The following is a 14,867-nucleotide window of genomic DNA, read 5'->3' as shown; positions in this document are numbered from 1 at the left end:
ATGGGGATATTTCAACATTACCCCCACTAAAATCACAAGTTAGGACATTTGGGAGTGGTTGATATGCATGGTGTTCTTGGAAATTCCTTCATTGTTGTAGTGTACTATACTTGTATAATTTTTTTGAAAATTCAATTTGTGTTACAAGTAAGCCTATTCTAAACTCATACCAAGAAAAAAATGACAAAAATTGACTGGATCATGTACATAGTGATCTGTTTATTGAGCATGATGTATACACAGGGGCGTCGATCCATTTTTCAGATGGGGGGGGGCCAAAATTATGAATCAACGTTCCAAAGGCGCTCGATCACATATATATATGAGAAAGAGACACATACCTCACCTTCACCAACAATGCGAGCGCGAAGCGCGAGCTAAATTTGTTTAGTATGTCATGAAAACAGGAAAAATGTACCTGTTTAGGTTTGTTTGTAGTAACTCATGAGGAGGGTCGATGCATGTATCTCACTAGAGAGCGAGCTGAAATTTCTTTATATTCTGACCTGAAAGCTTGATATTCTAAGCATTTTTGGTACCAATGATTAAGATGGGTATCTAGAAGAACAATAGATGCGAGCGCGAGCTGAAAATTTTGATATTTTGATCTGGAAAAAGGACACTTTAATGGAAGATATATATCCAACAAAAGATTATTGCAAAATCAAAGTTCTTTTGAGGTTTAGAATTGAAAACGGGACATTATATTCACCTATATAATCATGAAAAGTATGGGTTTTTGGTACATGATGCGAGCGCGAAGCGCGAGCTGAAAATTTTTATATTCCAATCTGAAAAGCAGACATTTTGAGCACGATTTTAAATCAAAATCGAGTTGGTATCTCAATCTCGCTTGCTGATTTCAGTGTAGCATTACAATCCTATTTTATTTTTTAGTTGCACATACGGAATTATTGGGGGGGGGGCAAAACGATATGTTTGCCCCCCAATATTTTCATTGGTGGGGCGATCACCCCCTGCCCCCCCCCCCACCCAGGATCGACGCCTATGTGTATACAACTTCTCTCTTAAATCTAACCTGACTGGCAATATCTTTATTCTTCTAAATGCATGATGATAAAATGCAGATTCGGACCAATTAAAACTAGCACAAATTACAACCTGTGTGGCTTCTCGTGCGCCATCGGGCTTACCGTCATTCCTTTATTTATCTTGCAACCCTTTTACTCCCGTTTATTTTTCCACCCTTTTGAATTAATGATTTATTTAAATTAATTTATTCACCACTGTTGGGATGGAACACCCTATCAACAAAAGTTGATTTTCGTTGGGGTCCTTTTATGTCATGTGTTGAAAAATATCAGATATATAAACATTTCATTCTTTTTCATCTTGAACCTCCACCCATCTGTTTAATAGTCCTGAAAAAGAATGTTTTTATTTAATAACAATATACACAAATTGCGAGGGAAACAAACTGATTGATGGCATACTATAATCATCATGATCAAACTTTTCATTTTTCATCATCATTATTATAATTTTTCTACCCTAAATTATTGGGGGGATGATAATACAGGCCATCCCCCCACTTGAAATATTGGGGGGATATATCCCCCCCATCCCCCCATTGTGATCGACACCCATGATTGTGGGACTATATGTATATATAAAAGCAAAATACAATTAGAATAAAAACAACCGTAGATAGAAAAGGTGATCAAATTTTGCCCATATAAGTGTGTGTACAACAGCTTTGGCAACTCTTTTATTTAAATATTGTAAAGAAATGGATGAAGAGAACAATGGTAGACGTAGCCTAAATCAAGGTTCCCCAGAGCTAGCTACCCTATATAATATATATATATATATATATATATATATATATATATATATATATATCCCTTCCTTCAGGGGCCGAGTAGGAGTGCTTGGAAACGCTATCATGGCTTTTGACCAAAGCTTGCACGCGAAATCTTCTGGTTTTGTCAAATCTCTCGGTTTGAGAATGGAAATATATCGTCACGGAAGTTAGTTCTAGTTCTATTTAATAAGATAGAAAATGAACTCTTTAATCATGCATGTGAATATAAGTTTTTTACACACAGGAACGTGAAAATTAATAACCTTTAATTTCACCTACATCACCGACAAACAGATCTGTTTGGGCCATGCATCCCATAAAATTTTCATGACAAAAAAAGAGAGAGAAATATAAAGAAAGGAAAGGAAGGGAAAAGTTTTTAAGTCTGAAATAATTTACTGAATTATTATGTCAAAGTGTATCAAAAAATTAGATTTTGGAATGAAAATGTTTATTTTTCTTCCTTGCTTCGCTCGCTCTCAGATTATTTAGAAATGTTTGCGGCCCCATACTCTACTTGACCCCCTAATCTTTATTTATTTATCTATTTATTTTTATTATTATTATTTATTTTATTATTATTTTTTTTTTTGGGGGGGGGCTTACACGCTGCTGATATTCTAGGTTGGGTTGACACCCCCCTAACGCTTTATTTTATCTGGACAGACTATATCATTATTGTCATCATTGCTTATACACGATGCTTTTTCATGTATTGAATGGCCTGTATGGATGGACTTTGACTCATGTTTATCAACGTCTGTTTGTGCTAGGTTTTTGTTCGTCCCTATCGATTGACAGCGCACGTAGTTTAGTTTGCATAATATCTAAGACCTGGGGCCTGTCTCATAAAAAGGCGTTTGTATAAGTTACGAATACGAAGGGATTGATCAGGTTTTCTGAAGCTAAAACAGTTTTTCTTTCATTTCAATTCCCGTCAGCTGAAGCTGAGTTTTAAAGATTGAAATTTTGATTCAAAGTTGATTGAGTTTATTTGCCAATTGAAATCGGGCTAGGCCTATAGTAAATTCGCTCCACTTTGTTGATACACATTTTTAGTCACATACATGAGTAGTTCGTATAATAATCCGTAACAACTCAAGTTCCGTGTGCAAATTTGTTAGGCCATTTCGGCTATGTTTTTGGTGTGACGTCATTCATTCATGGGGTACAACCATGAGAGGTGCTAACCTTCGGTCTATTTCTTTCAGACCACTCGATCATTGTCGACGGGATCCATAGTCCATATTTGAACGTGCATGGGCTTCACATTCTTTGATCTCAAACCATTAATACAGAAGGTATTATTAGGCATAATATCGGAAAGTCACTGTTTTTTTATATATTGTCCAACTTAGCAGGAGCGATTGGGAGTTTCGACAACTGGCGAGAGAAGTGTTACCTTCAAAAAAATGTCTACAGCTAAAGGTAAGTCAGCAAAACCGTATATACCATTTAATCTTACACCGGAGTAAAGATGCAGGGGGCTAGGGCTGAAAGGGGAGGGGCCTGGGTGATTAATTAAAAGGACTTGAGAGATTTCCCAAAGTTCCAGGACCAACATATGACCAAGAAAAAAAGAAAGGGATAGAAGAACATTAGGATATTATTTCTACATATTCATCACAAAATTCATTTTAAAAGTCCACGTTTTCGCTCGCTCAAACTTTTCAGATAGTTATTCGGCCTCCTCAAAATGTTTGACTAGATCATTACGTCACTGCTATCGAAACTAAATAGGACTATATCTACGTTGGTAATTGCATTCATTATCTTGTTATCTTAGACCATTTCCCTAACTTACAAACAGATCAAAAAGCATTTGTAAAAGTCTATATCTCTGTATATATGTTGTTGGATTTTTAACATGGATGAAAATTATGTCGGTTGTTCACATACTTTCGGCTGGATTTGCCGTCTCACTTTCACGAGTTCTTGTAATATCCGATAATCTCTGAATATCATCATCGGTTGGAAAAGCCCTTTTGTCTCGCCTGCATAGCAGAGCGAGACTATCGGCGCCGCTTTTTGCTTTTGCAACTTAATTGTGCCCTTTCCACTTCTTTATAAAGAAAATTGGAGGGGAAAAATAAGAGTAATGGATATATATAATCAGAAAAGCCGTAAATATTCTTTTATAATGCAAACGCCATTAAAATAAACACCAACCAATCAACCAACCGACGGCGGGGGTCGTCAACATTGAAATCTTAACCAAAGGTTGAGTTTTTAAAATGTCATCATTAAAAGTATATAGACCTAGTTCATGGAAATTGGACAAAAGGGTTATCTTGTATACTGAACATCCTGACGAAGGTTCAGGTCATATGGCCAAGGTCAAATGTCATTTAGGGTCAGTGAGCTAAGATTATGTTTGGAATCAACTGCAAAGGTTAAGTTTAAACATAATCATAAATTTGAAAATATATGGATCTATTTCATGAAGCGGGACATAAGAGTAATCAATTATCAGTGAAAATCCTGTATGGGTCTCAGGTCAAGTTACTTTAAGGTAAAACGTTATAAGTTCAATGAACTTTGGCCAAGTTAGGGGTATTTTGAATTGCCATCATAACTTTATGGATCTACTTCATGAAATGTGGACATAAGGGTGATGCAGGCGAGAATGTCAGAGGCGTTCCACTTAATTGTTTTAATATACACACTGTGTCAATATAGAGGCAAACAAATTGACAACCCCCCCCCCCATCCTGCACTCTATAGTATGCGCTCAAATGAGCTCGGAATTCGGATTATGGCTCAAGAGGGTCTATCCAGATCATATGTGGAGAACAAAGATGAAAAATACAAAAAGGTTGTAAAACATAATTCTGTTTATTTCAATTTTCATAGAGCCTGTCAAGGGATGGGACGGGAAGCCGTCATTCCTCCTCGCCGAAGCTCCGGCGCATGTTGCCAAAAATTGCTACGAGTATGACAACACCGTCATGAGCTTCTTCTTCACCAAAAAGTGCCTGGGGCAGCTCAAGACTTTCAAGCTACGCTCAGATGACTTGTTCATCATCACTTATCCTAAGACAGGTCGGTATATATATGTGCTGCTAATAGCCACCTTTCGCAATCCTCACGAACGCTAATATTAGGATCCCCTAACACAAAAGTTAACGCTTGATAATGCACTTGATTGTTAAGATTGATTGTACATTATAGTTAATAGAATCAAACGTAAAAAAACTGCTCTACAATCAATGCTAAGCTTTGTGTTACAGGGGGGTTACAGGCCCTACATATCTGCTTTTCCTGTGCAAAATTCTTTCCCGCGACACCCGCACCATGCATGTACATTACGACTGATGGCTGGAGATATTCGAAATGCAGGACCTACAATAGATTATGGCATGGATAAGAAAGTGGTTTTTCAAACAAATCGAGTACATAATTATTGAGTGAAGAAAAGGTTACTGAATAAAGGCTTAGATATAGATCATTACAGTCCATCGAATCGATATTGCATTTGATATGGATTATTGGTGGATCACTGGCAATTGATTTCATGGGTCAGATCAACCTCTCTAGCCGAAACCATTTCTGTACACAGTATATGCAATACGTTTGAACGGGTTTCTTTTGTTCTATTGTTTACTCCTTCTACACAAACGATATGCCTCTAGCACACAATGTAATTGGCATTATGTTTTACTTTCCCCAGAAATGGGGGATTAGATTCAAATTCCGGGAGGACCACTTCCATTGATGAGTGGATACCAGGCACGACCATAGGGTTTCGAAAAGTACCCTAAACAAGGGAAGCAATTCTTTTCCAGATTATGAAAATGCATCTCTTAACAAGTATTTGGCTTGTGAAACCCTACAACTATTGGATATATATTCCTTTTTCCAGCATTTTAAACATCGTTTTGACACCCTTATAACGTTACATAGGCCTATACGTAACGTACTTGCCTACTCTGTCCCCCTTTATTCGTGGTCGCTCCTGGTATCCACTAATCAATGGAAGTGGGGCCCCCGGGCGGCCTCTCGAGCTCTAGGAGGAGTCAAATGTGGCTTTGGAAAGTCGTCCTCAATCGGATATATCGCTGTTACCATAGTAGCAACCAGAATTTTGCACACGAAACGCATATTGAATGTTTCCGTTGCAGATGCAAAACGAAAAAAAAATCTCATGTCACACAATTTGCATTGCAGGACAGAGTTTTACGACCATGATGACGGGCCCAAAAAGTCTCTTCCATAATCAACTGCCGTCGTAAATAAGCGTGCGCGTCCTCAAACGAAAGGTCGGGAATAAGAATGATCGACGGAAGCTCTCAAGTGCCATGATAATCTACTCTATTTTTTTTTTTACTTTTGTCTTCATGGTGACATACTATCGTGCCTCGTTAACTTTGAAAGCTATACATGTACATCTTGCAAGGTATACAATCCTTTGCAGATCTCGTTCGACATACGATATGTTAGGAGTCAACTTGGCAGGATAACGTATCTCGCAATGTCGAAAAACTATATACTTTTTATAAGTCGATATAATGAGGCGACTATGATAACATGGTGAGATAACGTATATCTCCACATGTTGACAAACAACTTTTGATAAGTCTATCAACCTGACGAAGTACTGTACTATATATCTCGCTATGCTGACATATACTGTACGCTATGATGTCGATACGGTATACATGGTGTATATTATAAGATATCGTCATGTCGTTTTCGATGTTACTTTGAAGCTCCTAATCAATTAAGAATTAATTTCGAATTATCTGAATCAATGAACAAGACACTGATACTACAGTGCGTCCCACAAAAAACGAAACCGAGATTTGTCATAACTTAATGACAAATACAATAGACAAATGACTTACCATTGTAAAGCTTAGAATCTCCTTTTCATCTGAAATTATTAAGATTATTTCTCATTCACGCAAATTGAAGAGGGGATACCAAACAATCATTTGGCGGGCTGTATCTGGGTTTCAAATAGAAAACCGCATTTCTAAAAAGTTCAATATCTGCTCTTCAGTGATACCTCAATTACAGAAAGTGGTCAAGAAATAACAAAGTTCTGGTTATTTGAAATAAGGATTGAATTTCAATAATTTCATGAAATTAAGAGGTTCTACGGGCTAGCGTTCAAACTCACTTGACACTTCGTTTTGTGGACGATCAGCCATGCATTAAGTCTTTTGTTAACCATGCGATAACTTCTGTGGGAAACCGGTGAAAACACGTTTGTTTAATGAAATTATGGAAATACAAGCATTGTTTTGAGGCAACATAACTTTTTTACTTCTTGACCATTTTTTATTAAGGTATCAAATAAAAGAGCAGATATTGAACCTTTTAGGCATGTTATTTTCTTTTGAAATTCAGATACCCCCTGCCAAATGATTTTTTTGGTATCCTTTGTTCAAATTGTTTTTGCTCACTCATGCGTGAATGGGGAATAATCTTAGTAATATCAGATAAAAAAGGAGATTCTAAGCTTTACATTGGTAGGGCAATTGTCTATTGTATTTGTGATTAAGTTATGATAAATCATCGCTTAATATTGGTTTCGTTTTTTTTTTCTGGGACGCACTGTTAACAGCCGAGAAAGGTTTTGGGTGAAGAAGGAAACCTGTCGTTCAGGGAGATAAATACCACAATCTTAAAATGTGTTTTGATTATAAATGTGATATTCATAGAAAGTGTACCCTCTTCTTTGATTTATTTGCAGGAACAACATGGGCGCAGCAGATCATGATGCTTGTTCAGGTTGAAGCCGACCTGTCTTTCTTCGAGGGGAAACACATCTCTAAAATGGTTCCATTCTTAGAAGTTCCTGATGTTCCAGATGCAGGGGCGGTAAATACAACTCGAGCCGTCCAATCCCACATGAAAAATGCCCCGTTGAGATCGGCGGCGATTAAAATAAAAATATGTGTCGTTAAGAGATAGGAATTACTAGAAATAGCAATTGCAGTTGAAATTTGATTTGGTATTATCGCAACGCTTTGTGAGACATGGTCCAAGTGTTATTTATCTGATTTTTCCTGACCCAGGGGTGCACTGGTCCTAAAGGGGGCATGGGGCTTCCCGATAATGATTTTATTTTTAATCACGAAATATTACGAAGAACAAAATGGAATGGAGGACGAATGCACGAAAGAGGGGAATCTATCGAGCTTTGTCGTATATTACCCTATATCAATCTCGAGATCCGACTGGCCTTATCACCCCCACCCATCATAATGAAATTACACTGGCACGCCACCCCCCCCCCCATAACCGTTACAGCCAAATAGATTATATCCATGTTTTATTGTTAACGTACTATTGCATTTATTGCATTATTGTCTCACATGACAGGTCGTATATACAATTTCCTTTCGGCTTTTAAAGTTATATTTTTTTGCTTTCGGCTTTTAAATCTATGTATTTTCAATGTTCATACTTCGCGGCTATACTTCCATTATAAATCATTGTGATTATTTCTTGGGGGCATGATTTTTATTAATACAGTTTAAGACGGTGGAAGAAATAAACGAGGCACCAACGTGCGTTGAAACTGCAGACGCAATGCCAACCGATACACGTCGGATACTAAAAACACACGTGGTTCAAAAATGGCTCCCTGACGGACTCCAAGATAACCCCCAGGCGAAGGTTGTGTATGTGGCCAGAAACCCAAAGGACACGGCTGTCTCTTACTTTCACTTCTGTGAACTAATCAAAGAGCTACCAAACTACGTGTCGTGGGACGAGTTCTTCGAAGAGTTCCTCGCTGGAAGGGGTACGTAGGTTCATAATATGGTCGCGCTACCGGGGGTTCCCCGTATGATATTTTTGATAATTAAAAAAGAAAAGAAACTAAAGAGGGAATGATGAAGAACGGAAAGACAAAATATATATATATTTTTTTGCTAGCTCACAGCTATTAAGAATTGTATCCCGTACGCCCTGTTCAGCTAAAGTATGATGGACGCACAATCCATTTCAATGGTATAATCTCCTGCATATTAGGTGTAATATAAAGCAAGTTCTGTATAAGGAATGCAATATTATCACAATATGAAAAATAATTTTCAAAACTATTTTTTATACTAGTCATCATGGTCTTTTATTGTATGTTTTGGTTGGGGTATTTTTATTTTCCTCGGTCAGGGTGTGTTATTTTTTTTCATCACTACGTGTATAGTATTTGTCTGACAGGATATCACGTTTGGGCGATCGATGCAGATCCCCGTTCAGAAGACCATAATAATAGGCCTAAATTATCATGCTTACACTTTAAAAAGATGAAGTACTTATTTAACTCTAAACATGCTAAAGGAGTTTGTGAAGTGACTGCTAATTTCTAGTGAACTAAACTCTGTAAAAATATTGGTTAAAATGTTCCATTGGGGTAATTATATTTTTAACCAACATTGGGCATTTTTATTAATCTAGTGTGATGAAAACTTTGCCCATTCTAAAGTAATTGCTGCTTATTTTTTAACCTTACTGGACAATATGCCTCCCGCATTGGGTAAAATACTGCCCCAAATTGGTTGGACACATAATTACCCTCGTGCGGGTTTAATTTTTACCAAATATTTTTTTGCAGTGTAGAATATCAGCACTCTGAAGTGCAGTCACTATAAGCTCCTTAAGCATGTTAAGTATTAGTTAGCACTTCATTTTTAGACTTTACCAGTCTGGGGTGCTAACGATGATATTCATGATATTTGACCGTGAATCTCGTCGACTCGACTCTTTTATAATCAACTTAATTGATTTCTGCTGGAACATGTCCTCTTTGTATTCCTTTTAGTTCCTTATGGGCCTTATTTAGATCACATCCTCCCGTGGTGGAAGCTTAGAGACCACCCTAATGTTCTCTTCCTCACCTATGAAGATATGAAAAAGGTATGATAACCCCCACCGTTTATATTCTAAGGCTTCGTTAATTTGAATTCAATACGCCTTTATCTACGATTATTAAACTCACTTGATTCATTCTCAGAAAAAGAAACCGTCAAATTGATTACCTTATATACACAATTTGTTTTCGTGCCCCCCCCCTTTTTTTATTAACGTTACTTTCGGTGAAAGTTGTAATTTTTGTATCAATTTGATAATTTGTTTGGTCTTTGCCCGGGGGGGAGTCGAAAATTAATGTATTGCTGTACAAATGCGTGACCCCAAAACCGCGTTAAAGGGATGTTTTTTTTTTCGGTTTGGACTTGGGCCGCGGTGCACTCATTATAAGGTTATCAAAAACACTGATTTTCAAGAAAAAGGTAGTTTTGAATCGCGAGGTCAAACGTATACTAGGTATGTTTTTTTTCCAAAGCTTTTTCTTTCTAGCCAAACGTGTTTAGGGTAATTTTTCCCAAGCTTTTTCCCCAAAGTCATATTCTGGCGACAACTTGTTTGGGAGCCAATAAAGCCTGCGAAAACTATTAGGGGATAATTTGCACATAGAGAAAAAACTCGCGTAGGAGCTGTTTTGAAATAATTTAGTCACGGATTTGCACAGCCATACATTGACCGCCCCCCCCCCCCCGAGGGGGGGGGGTCTTTATTCATGTAGATGCATGTTTGGCAGTTTTGAGTGAGAGGTTTAATATATCAAAATAAAACGGAAATAGACTTATAAATCTGGGTAGAGAGGTACGAAAATCCTACAAAGTCCCAACGTTATAAAACATTTTGAAACATGCACTACCTGTATGCGTATTATTTTTTCCGAGTAAATTCAATAACAATTTTTTTTTATACTAGCAATATTTCACAAATGGCTTAAAAATTCAGTTTACTAAGGTAATAAGGCATGAATATCAATGGATGATGCTGTACAGAAGATATCTTTATGAATCAAGTCGCATTGTCTACTAATATAGAACCCCCCCCCCCCCTCCCAGCAAGACTCATGAGTGATATAACATGATATAATCATTCATTATTGGATATGAAAATTGAATGTTGTGTGAGTGAGAAGAAAAATAAGTAAAACAAAACGGTGAAAGTTTGAAAGAAATGGGACAAGCAGTAAATAAGAAAGTATATGTGGCCGTTTTGAAATTGAGATCCCTAAGACTGCACTAATCTAGAATTGCCAACCCCGGTCAATAGGGTATCACAAGACTAGAATAGGGACTACTTTCCCCCACAGACATGCACTTAATTATCCAGGATTTGTGGTAGGCCTACTCATTCCATAGGGCCAGTAATCAAAATATGATTAAGGTAGCATATTTTTTATCCTCATTAAAGAAACTACATATTTGGAAAAATAATAAATCTTATTCATTTTATGTATTAAAGCAAATGGAAAGTAATCCTTGCCTGACATCACTATGGCGTCTATTTCCCATTACAATATAGGACTCTCGGAAAACGATAGTTCAGATCGCCGAGTTCATGGGGAAATCTTTACCAGACGACATCATTGACCGTATCGTCGAAGCTTCAAGTTTCAAGTTCATGAAGAGTAACAAGACAACCAACCCCGACGTTGCTTATGAAGAAGAAATGGACACGTCAAACAAGAAGTCATTCATGCGTAAAGGTATATATAACATGCTGAAATACTGAAAGATTTATTTGAAAAGGATTGAAGATTTAAACAAATAAGCAAGTTGTTTATAAGCCCGTTATTCTAAAACAGATAAGTTGTTAAAACTATCAAGCAAGCTAGTGTTTAATTTTTTTGAAATTGTCAAGGCTATTAAACAACTTGTTTAAAACTTGAAATAACCTCTTTCAAACATTAAACCCCTTACCACGGATGTGAAAAGGTATTAGGGTGACAATTTTTTTAAAACGTTTTAACAGTGGTATATTAGAGGACTATGAAATATTGACAGCAATAAAGAAATGCATGTTTAATCATTACAATCCTTCCAAATATGACTGGCTCGTTTACCCATTTCCTATCCCCCCCCCCTCTCTTTACCCCTCTTCTCCTCCTCTTCCAACCCTCTTCCAACCCCTCCCCCACCCTAGCTCCCATCCCCCCTCTCTCTCTCTCTTCCTCTTCCGATGAAGTATCTTTCTTTATTCTATTTTATCAGGCCGAATTTCCATCTTTAAGTCATTATATTATAGGCGGCGAGACCTATACCCCTATACACGTACAAATCATACCGGATGCAGGAAAGCGAAATAATGACTTTCCCAAACAAGGCTCAATGTTAGAAAAATCATACTTTGGAAAATGAAGAAAGCCGTGCAAGTTATCGAACTTAGATCAGCTTATATCCGTTGAATGGCTCCGAAAATATCGATTTTTTGTTTTGATAAAAGAAAATGTATAGTCTCGATTCCCATGATAAAATGTAACATTTCTTTCATTTTGTTTGTACATTATTTTGGCTATAATTTAGGTATGGTCGGAGATTGGAAGAACTACTTCACCGAGGATCAAAATCGTCGGATTGATCAACTCATTCGAGAAAAAATGGGCGGATCTGGTTTTGAATTCAGATTTGAATAACCATAATCAGAGCCACAGCTATGTCTTTCAAGAAATCATATATGTTTTTCTATTTCTCATTTTCGTTTAGCTACATCACTCAGAATAATTTCTTTTAATTGTTATTATTCATAGGAAATTAATATATATGGAGGAAGCAAAATAATTTATATCGTGGTTAAAAACTTATGTATAGCTGATTGAAAAACAATCTAAATGGCTAATCTTATCTTAGTTAATCTTGGTGCAGAATGTGCAACAGACCTTTTAACCCTAACTAGCCCCCCCCCCCACCCCCTCGATGTTGTTTTGCACGTCTCTAGTGAGTCACAAATGTATGGCTATTTAATATCTTTTAAAAACGATGAAAAAGAGAGAAGAGGAAATTGTATTTGCTTTCTTTAAATTTTCTTTTACAAGAAAGCCTAAAGACCGTCTGGACTAAAAAAAAATGCTCTTAATTTATGGCAGAAAAGGTGTTTTCATAAATGAATATACTTTAACATAAAGTGACAAGATTGTTAAAACCTGAGAAATGAGTTTGTATTCTTTATAGAATTTGCAAGTCCCGTATACTGCAATAATTTGATCATCATTATTAAGCTATGTTTATGTACCTCAATATGAATATAATGTAGTACTATAATCATTGAAAATATATTTATATAGATCTTTCAGTTTCGAAACGAGAATATTATAGTAGTGATGTATTTTAAATTGAAAAAATATGTATTTCAAAACCAGCTTTGCCAGAATTACGCTGAAATGAGCGATTGTGTATCGCATAATAAAAAATTACATTTATTTTCATGTCAACTCTGAAAAGGATAAAATAAAGGTTGCTTTTTTATTTACGATTTTTGTTCTTGAAAGACGATCATGATCGAACAGTAGTCTTCAATCGCAGACTCATGACACTTTAACCAATTTACCATGTCTATCTAGAATGAAGAATACTATACGAGACGCCAAATTCTCTGACCCATATTCTGAAGTCAGGTTTATCTTAGACCATGGTCTAAGTCTGTGCTAAAATTATGGGGAGCCAAAAATTGCAATACTCTGTTTATATTGTATATTTCTTATATTTTCTATTTCGCTTCCTTTTGCTTTCATAATGATGAAAAATACTTCAAAATACTTCAGTTATCATTTCTAGAGAATTTGGGTGTCATGCGACTTAATAAATTGGATGTGTACTTTTAGGGATTAGTACCCCATTGGCTCTCCATAGTTAAACCACAACTTCAAACCATGGTTTAATTCAAACCCAAGTTCAGAATGCCTCTGTCTGATACATAGACTAGTCTCACTACTTTTTCAATCAGACTCTGTGCATATGCGAATTCCGAAACCAAGGGTCTCTGCCTGCAGACTAGTCAAACACGGTAGAACCATAGAGCTATGTTAGCTCCATGGTAGAACTGTGAAAGAAAGAGAAGCAGTAGTTAAGCATACTTATAGAAAAGGAAGAAAAAAAGTACAAGAAAAATAAATTTTGAGATAAATGAGGGACTACAGACGGGGGGAAGAGAGAGTGAGTGAGTGAGTGAATGAGCGATCGAGTGAGTGAGTGAATCGGTGGGTGAGTGAGGGGTGAGTGAGTGAGAGGAAGCGCGCGTGAGTGATGAGTTTTGGAAGGGAGAGCGATCGGCGGGGGGGGGGGGCGCTTAGAAAGAATTAAGAGGGACTATAATTCTGAGTCTATTTTTGTGAGTATATTTTTGAGAGGCAACAAAGCAACTCATTGAGAAGATTCGAATAGGAACGTGAATGAAAAAAGTCATATTCAACCAAGTAGAAGAGCAGAAAAAAACAACACAGGACATGTACAACACAGAGCAAAACGTTCCCAATAAATTTTGAGGGATACCGAGGCAGTTTATAATACACTCTTCTCAAAATAAAAAGATTTAACAAAACACTTCAGGCAGATTCGGAAATAGAAAAAAAATAGGTAAGAAAGAAAAGGACAGGGTCCAAGGGATAAGGGTGAAATATATTTTTTCTGAATATATTTCAAATCTATCACAAATTCTGATTTTTGTAATAAAACTGTCAAAATTTTTTGCTCGCTCGCAACTTTTTATAAATTTTATGTGACACGCCATAAGGTTCGAGCCCCCTCAAAATAAGTTTTTCTCATGATTACGCCATGGCGGGGGGGGGGCAGACGTACGCTTAGAAAGAACTTGAGAGGGAATTGTAACCAAAGTATTTTTCGAGGCAACAAATTGACTGATTGAGAAGATTTGAATACGTTCATGAATAAAAATAAAGTGATAATTCAACCAAGTGGATCAAGAGCAGAAAAATAAATAATAGGGTGTCACCACAACACAGAGCAAAATGTTCCCAAGAAATTTCAAGTTGGGCCTGTGATAACACAAATACAGTACCGGTAATAGAAACAAATAAAGGGATGGTCAGGGCTGAAAATATTTATACCTTATTACATAGAGTAGAATTCACTGAGCAAAATGACGAAAATTTCATCAAAATCGGATAACAAATAATAAATTTATTGAAGTTAAAAGTTTAGAAATATTTTGTGAAAACAGTCGTCATGAATATTCATTAGGTGGGCTGATGATGTCACATCTCCACTTTCCGTTATCGTAT

General features: G+C 36.6%; 1 protein-coding gene across 1 annotated transcript; it reads left to right on the top strand.

Annotated features, from left to right (window-relative positions):
* Nucleotides 1–2,923: 2,923 nt before the first annotated feature.
* Nucleotides 2,924–13,049, top strand: LOC121426428 (sulfotransferase 1A3-like). The gene is made up of 7 exons (XM_041622728.1): nt 2,924–3,253; nt 4,679–4,867; nt 7,524–7,651; nt 8,309–8,579; nt 9,600–9,694; nt 11,156–11,339; nt 12,157–13,049. The coding sequence occupies exons 1-7, from the start codon at nt 3,238–3,240 to the stop codon at nt 12,264–12,266; spliced, it is 993 nt and encodes a 330-aa protein (XP_041478662.1). The 5' UTR covers nt 2,924–3,237; the 3' UTR covers nt 12,267–13,049.
* The last annotated feature ends 1,818 nt before the right edge of the window (nt 13,050–14,867 follow it).

This window comes from Lytechinus variegatus, chromosome 13, assembly GCF_018143015.1.
Source record: "Lytechinus variegatus isolate NC3 chromosome 13, Lvar_3.0, whole genome shotgun sequence".
NCBI lineage: Eukaryota > Metazoa > Echinodermata > Echinoidea > Temnopleuroida > Toxopneustidae > Lytechinus > Lytechinus variegatus.
The sequence above is the reverse complement of the archived record's forward strand: the minus strand, read 5'-3'. Positions and strand labels throughout refer to the sequence as shown.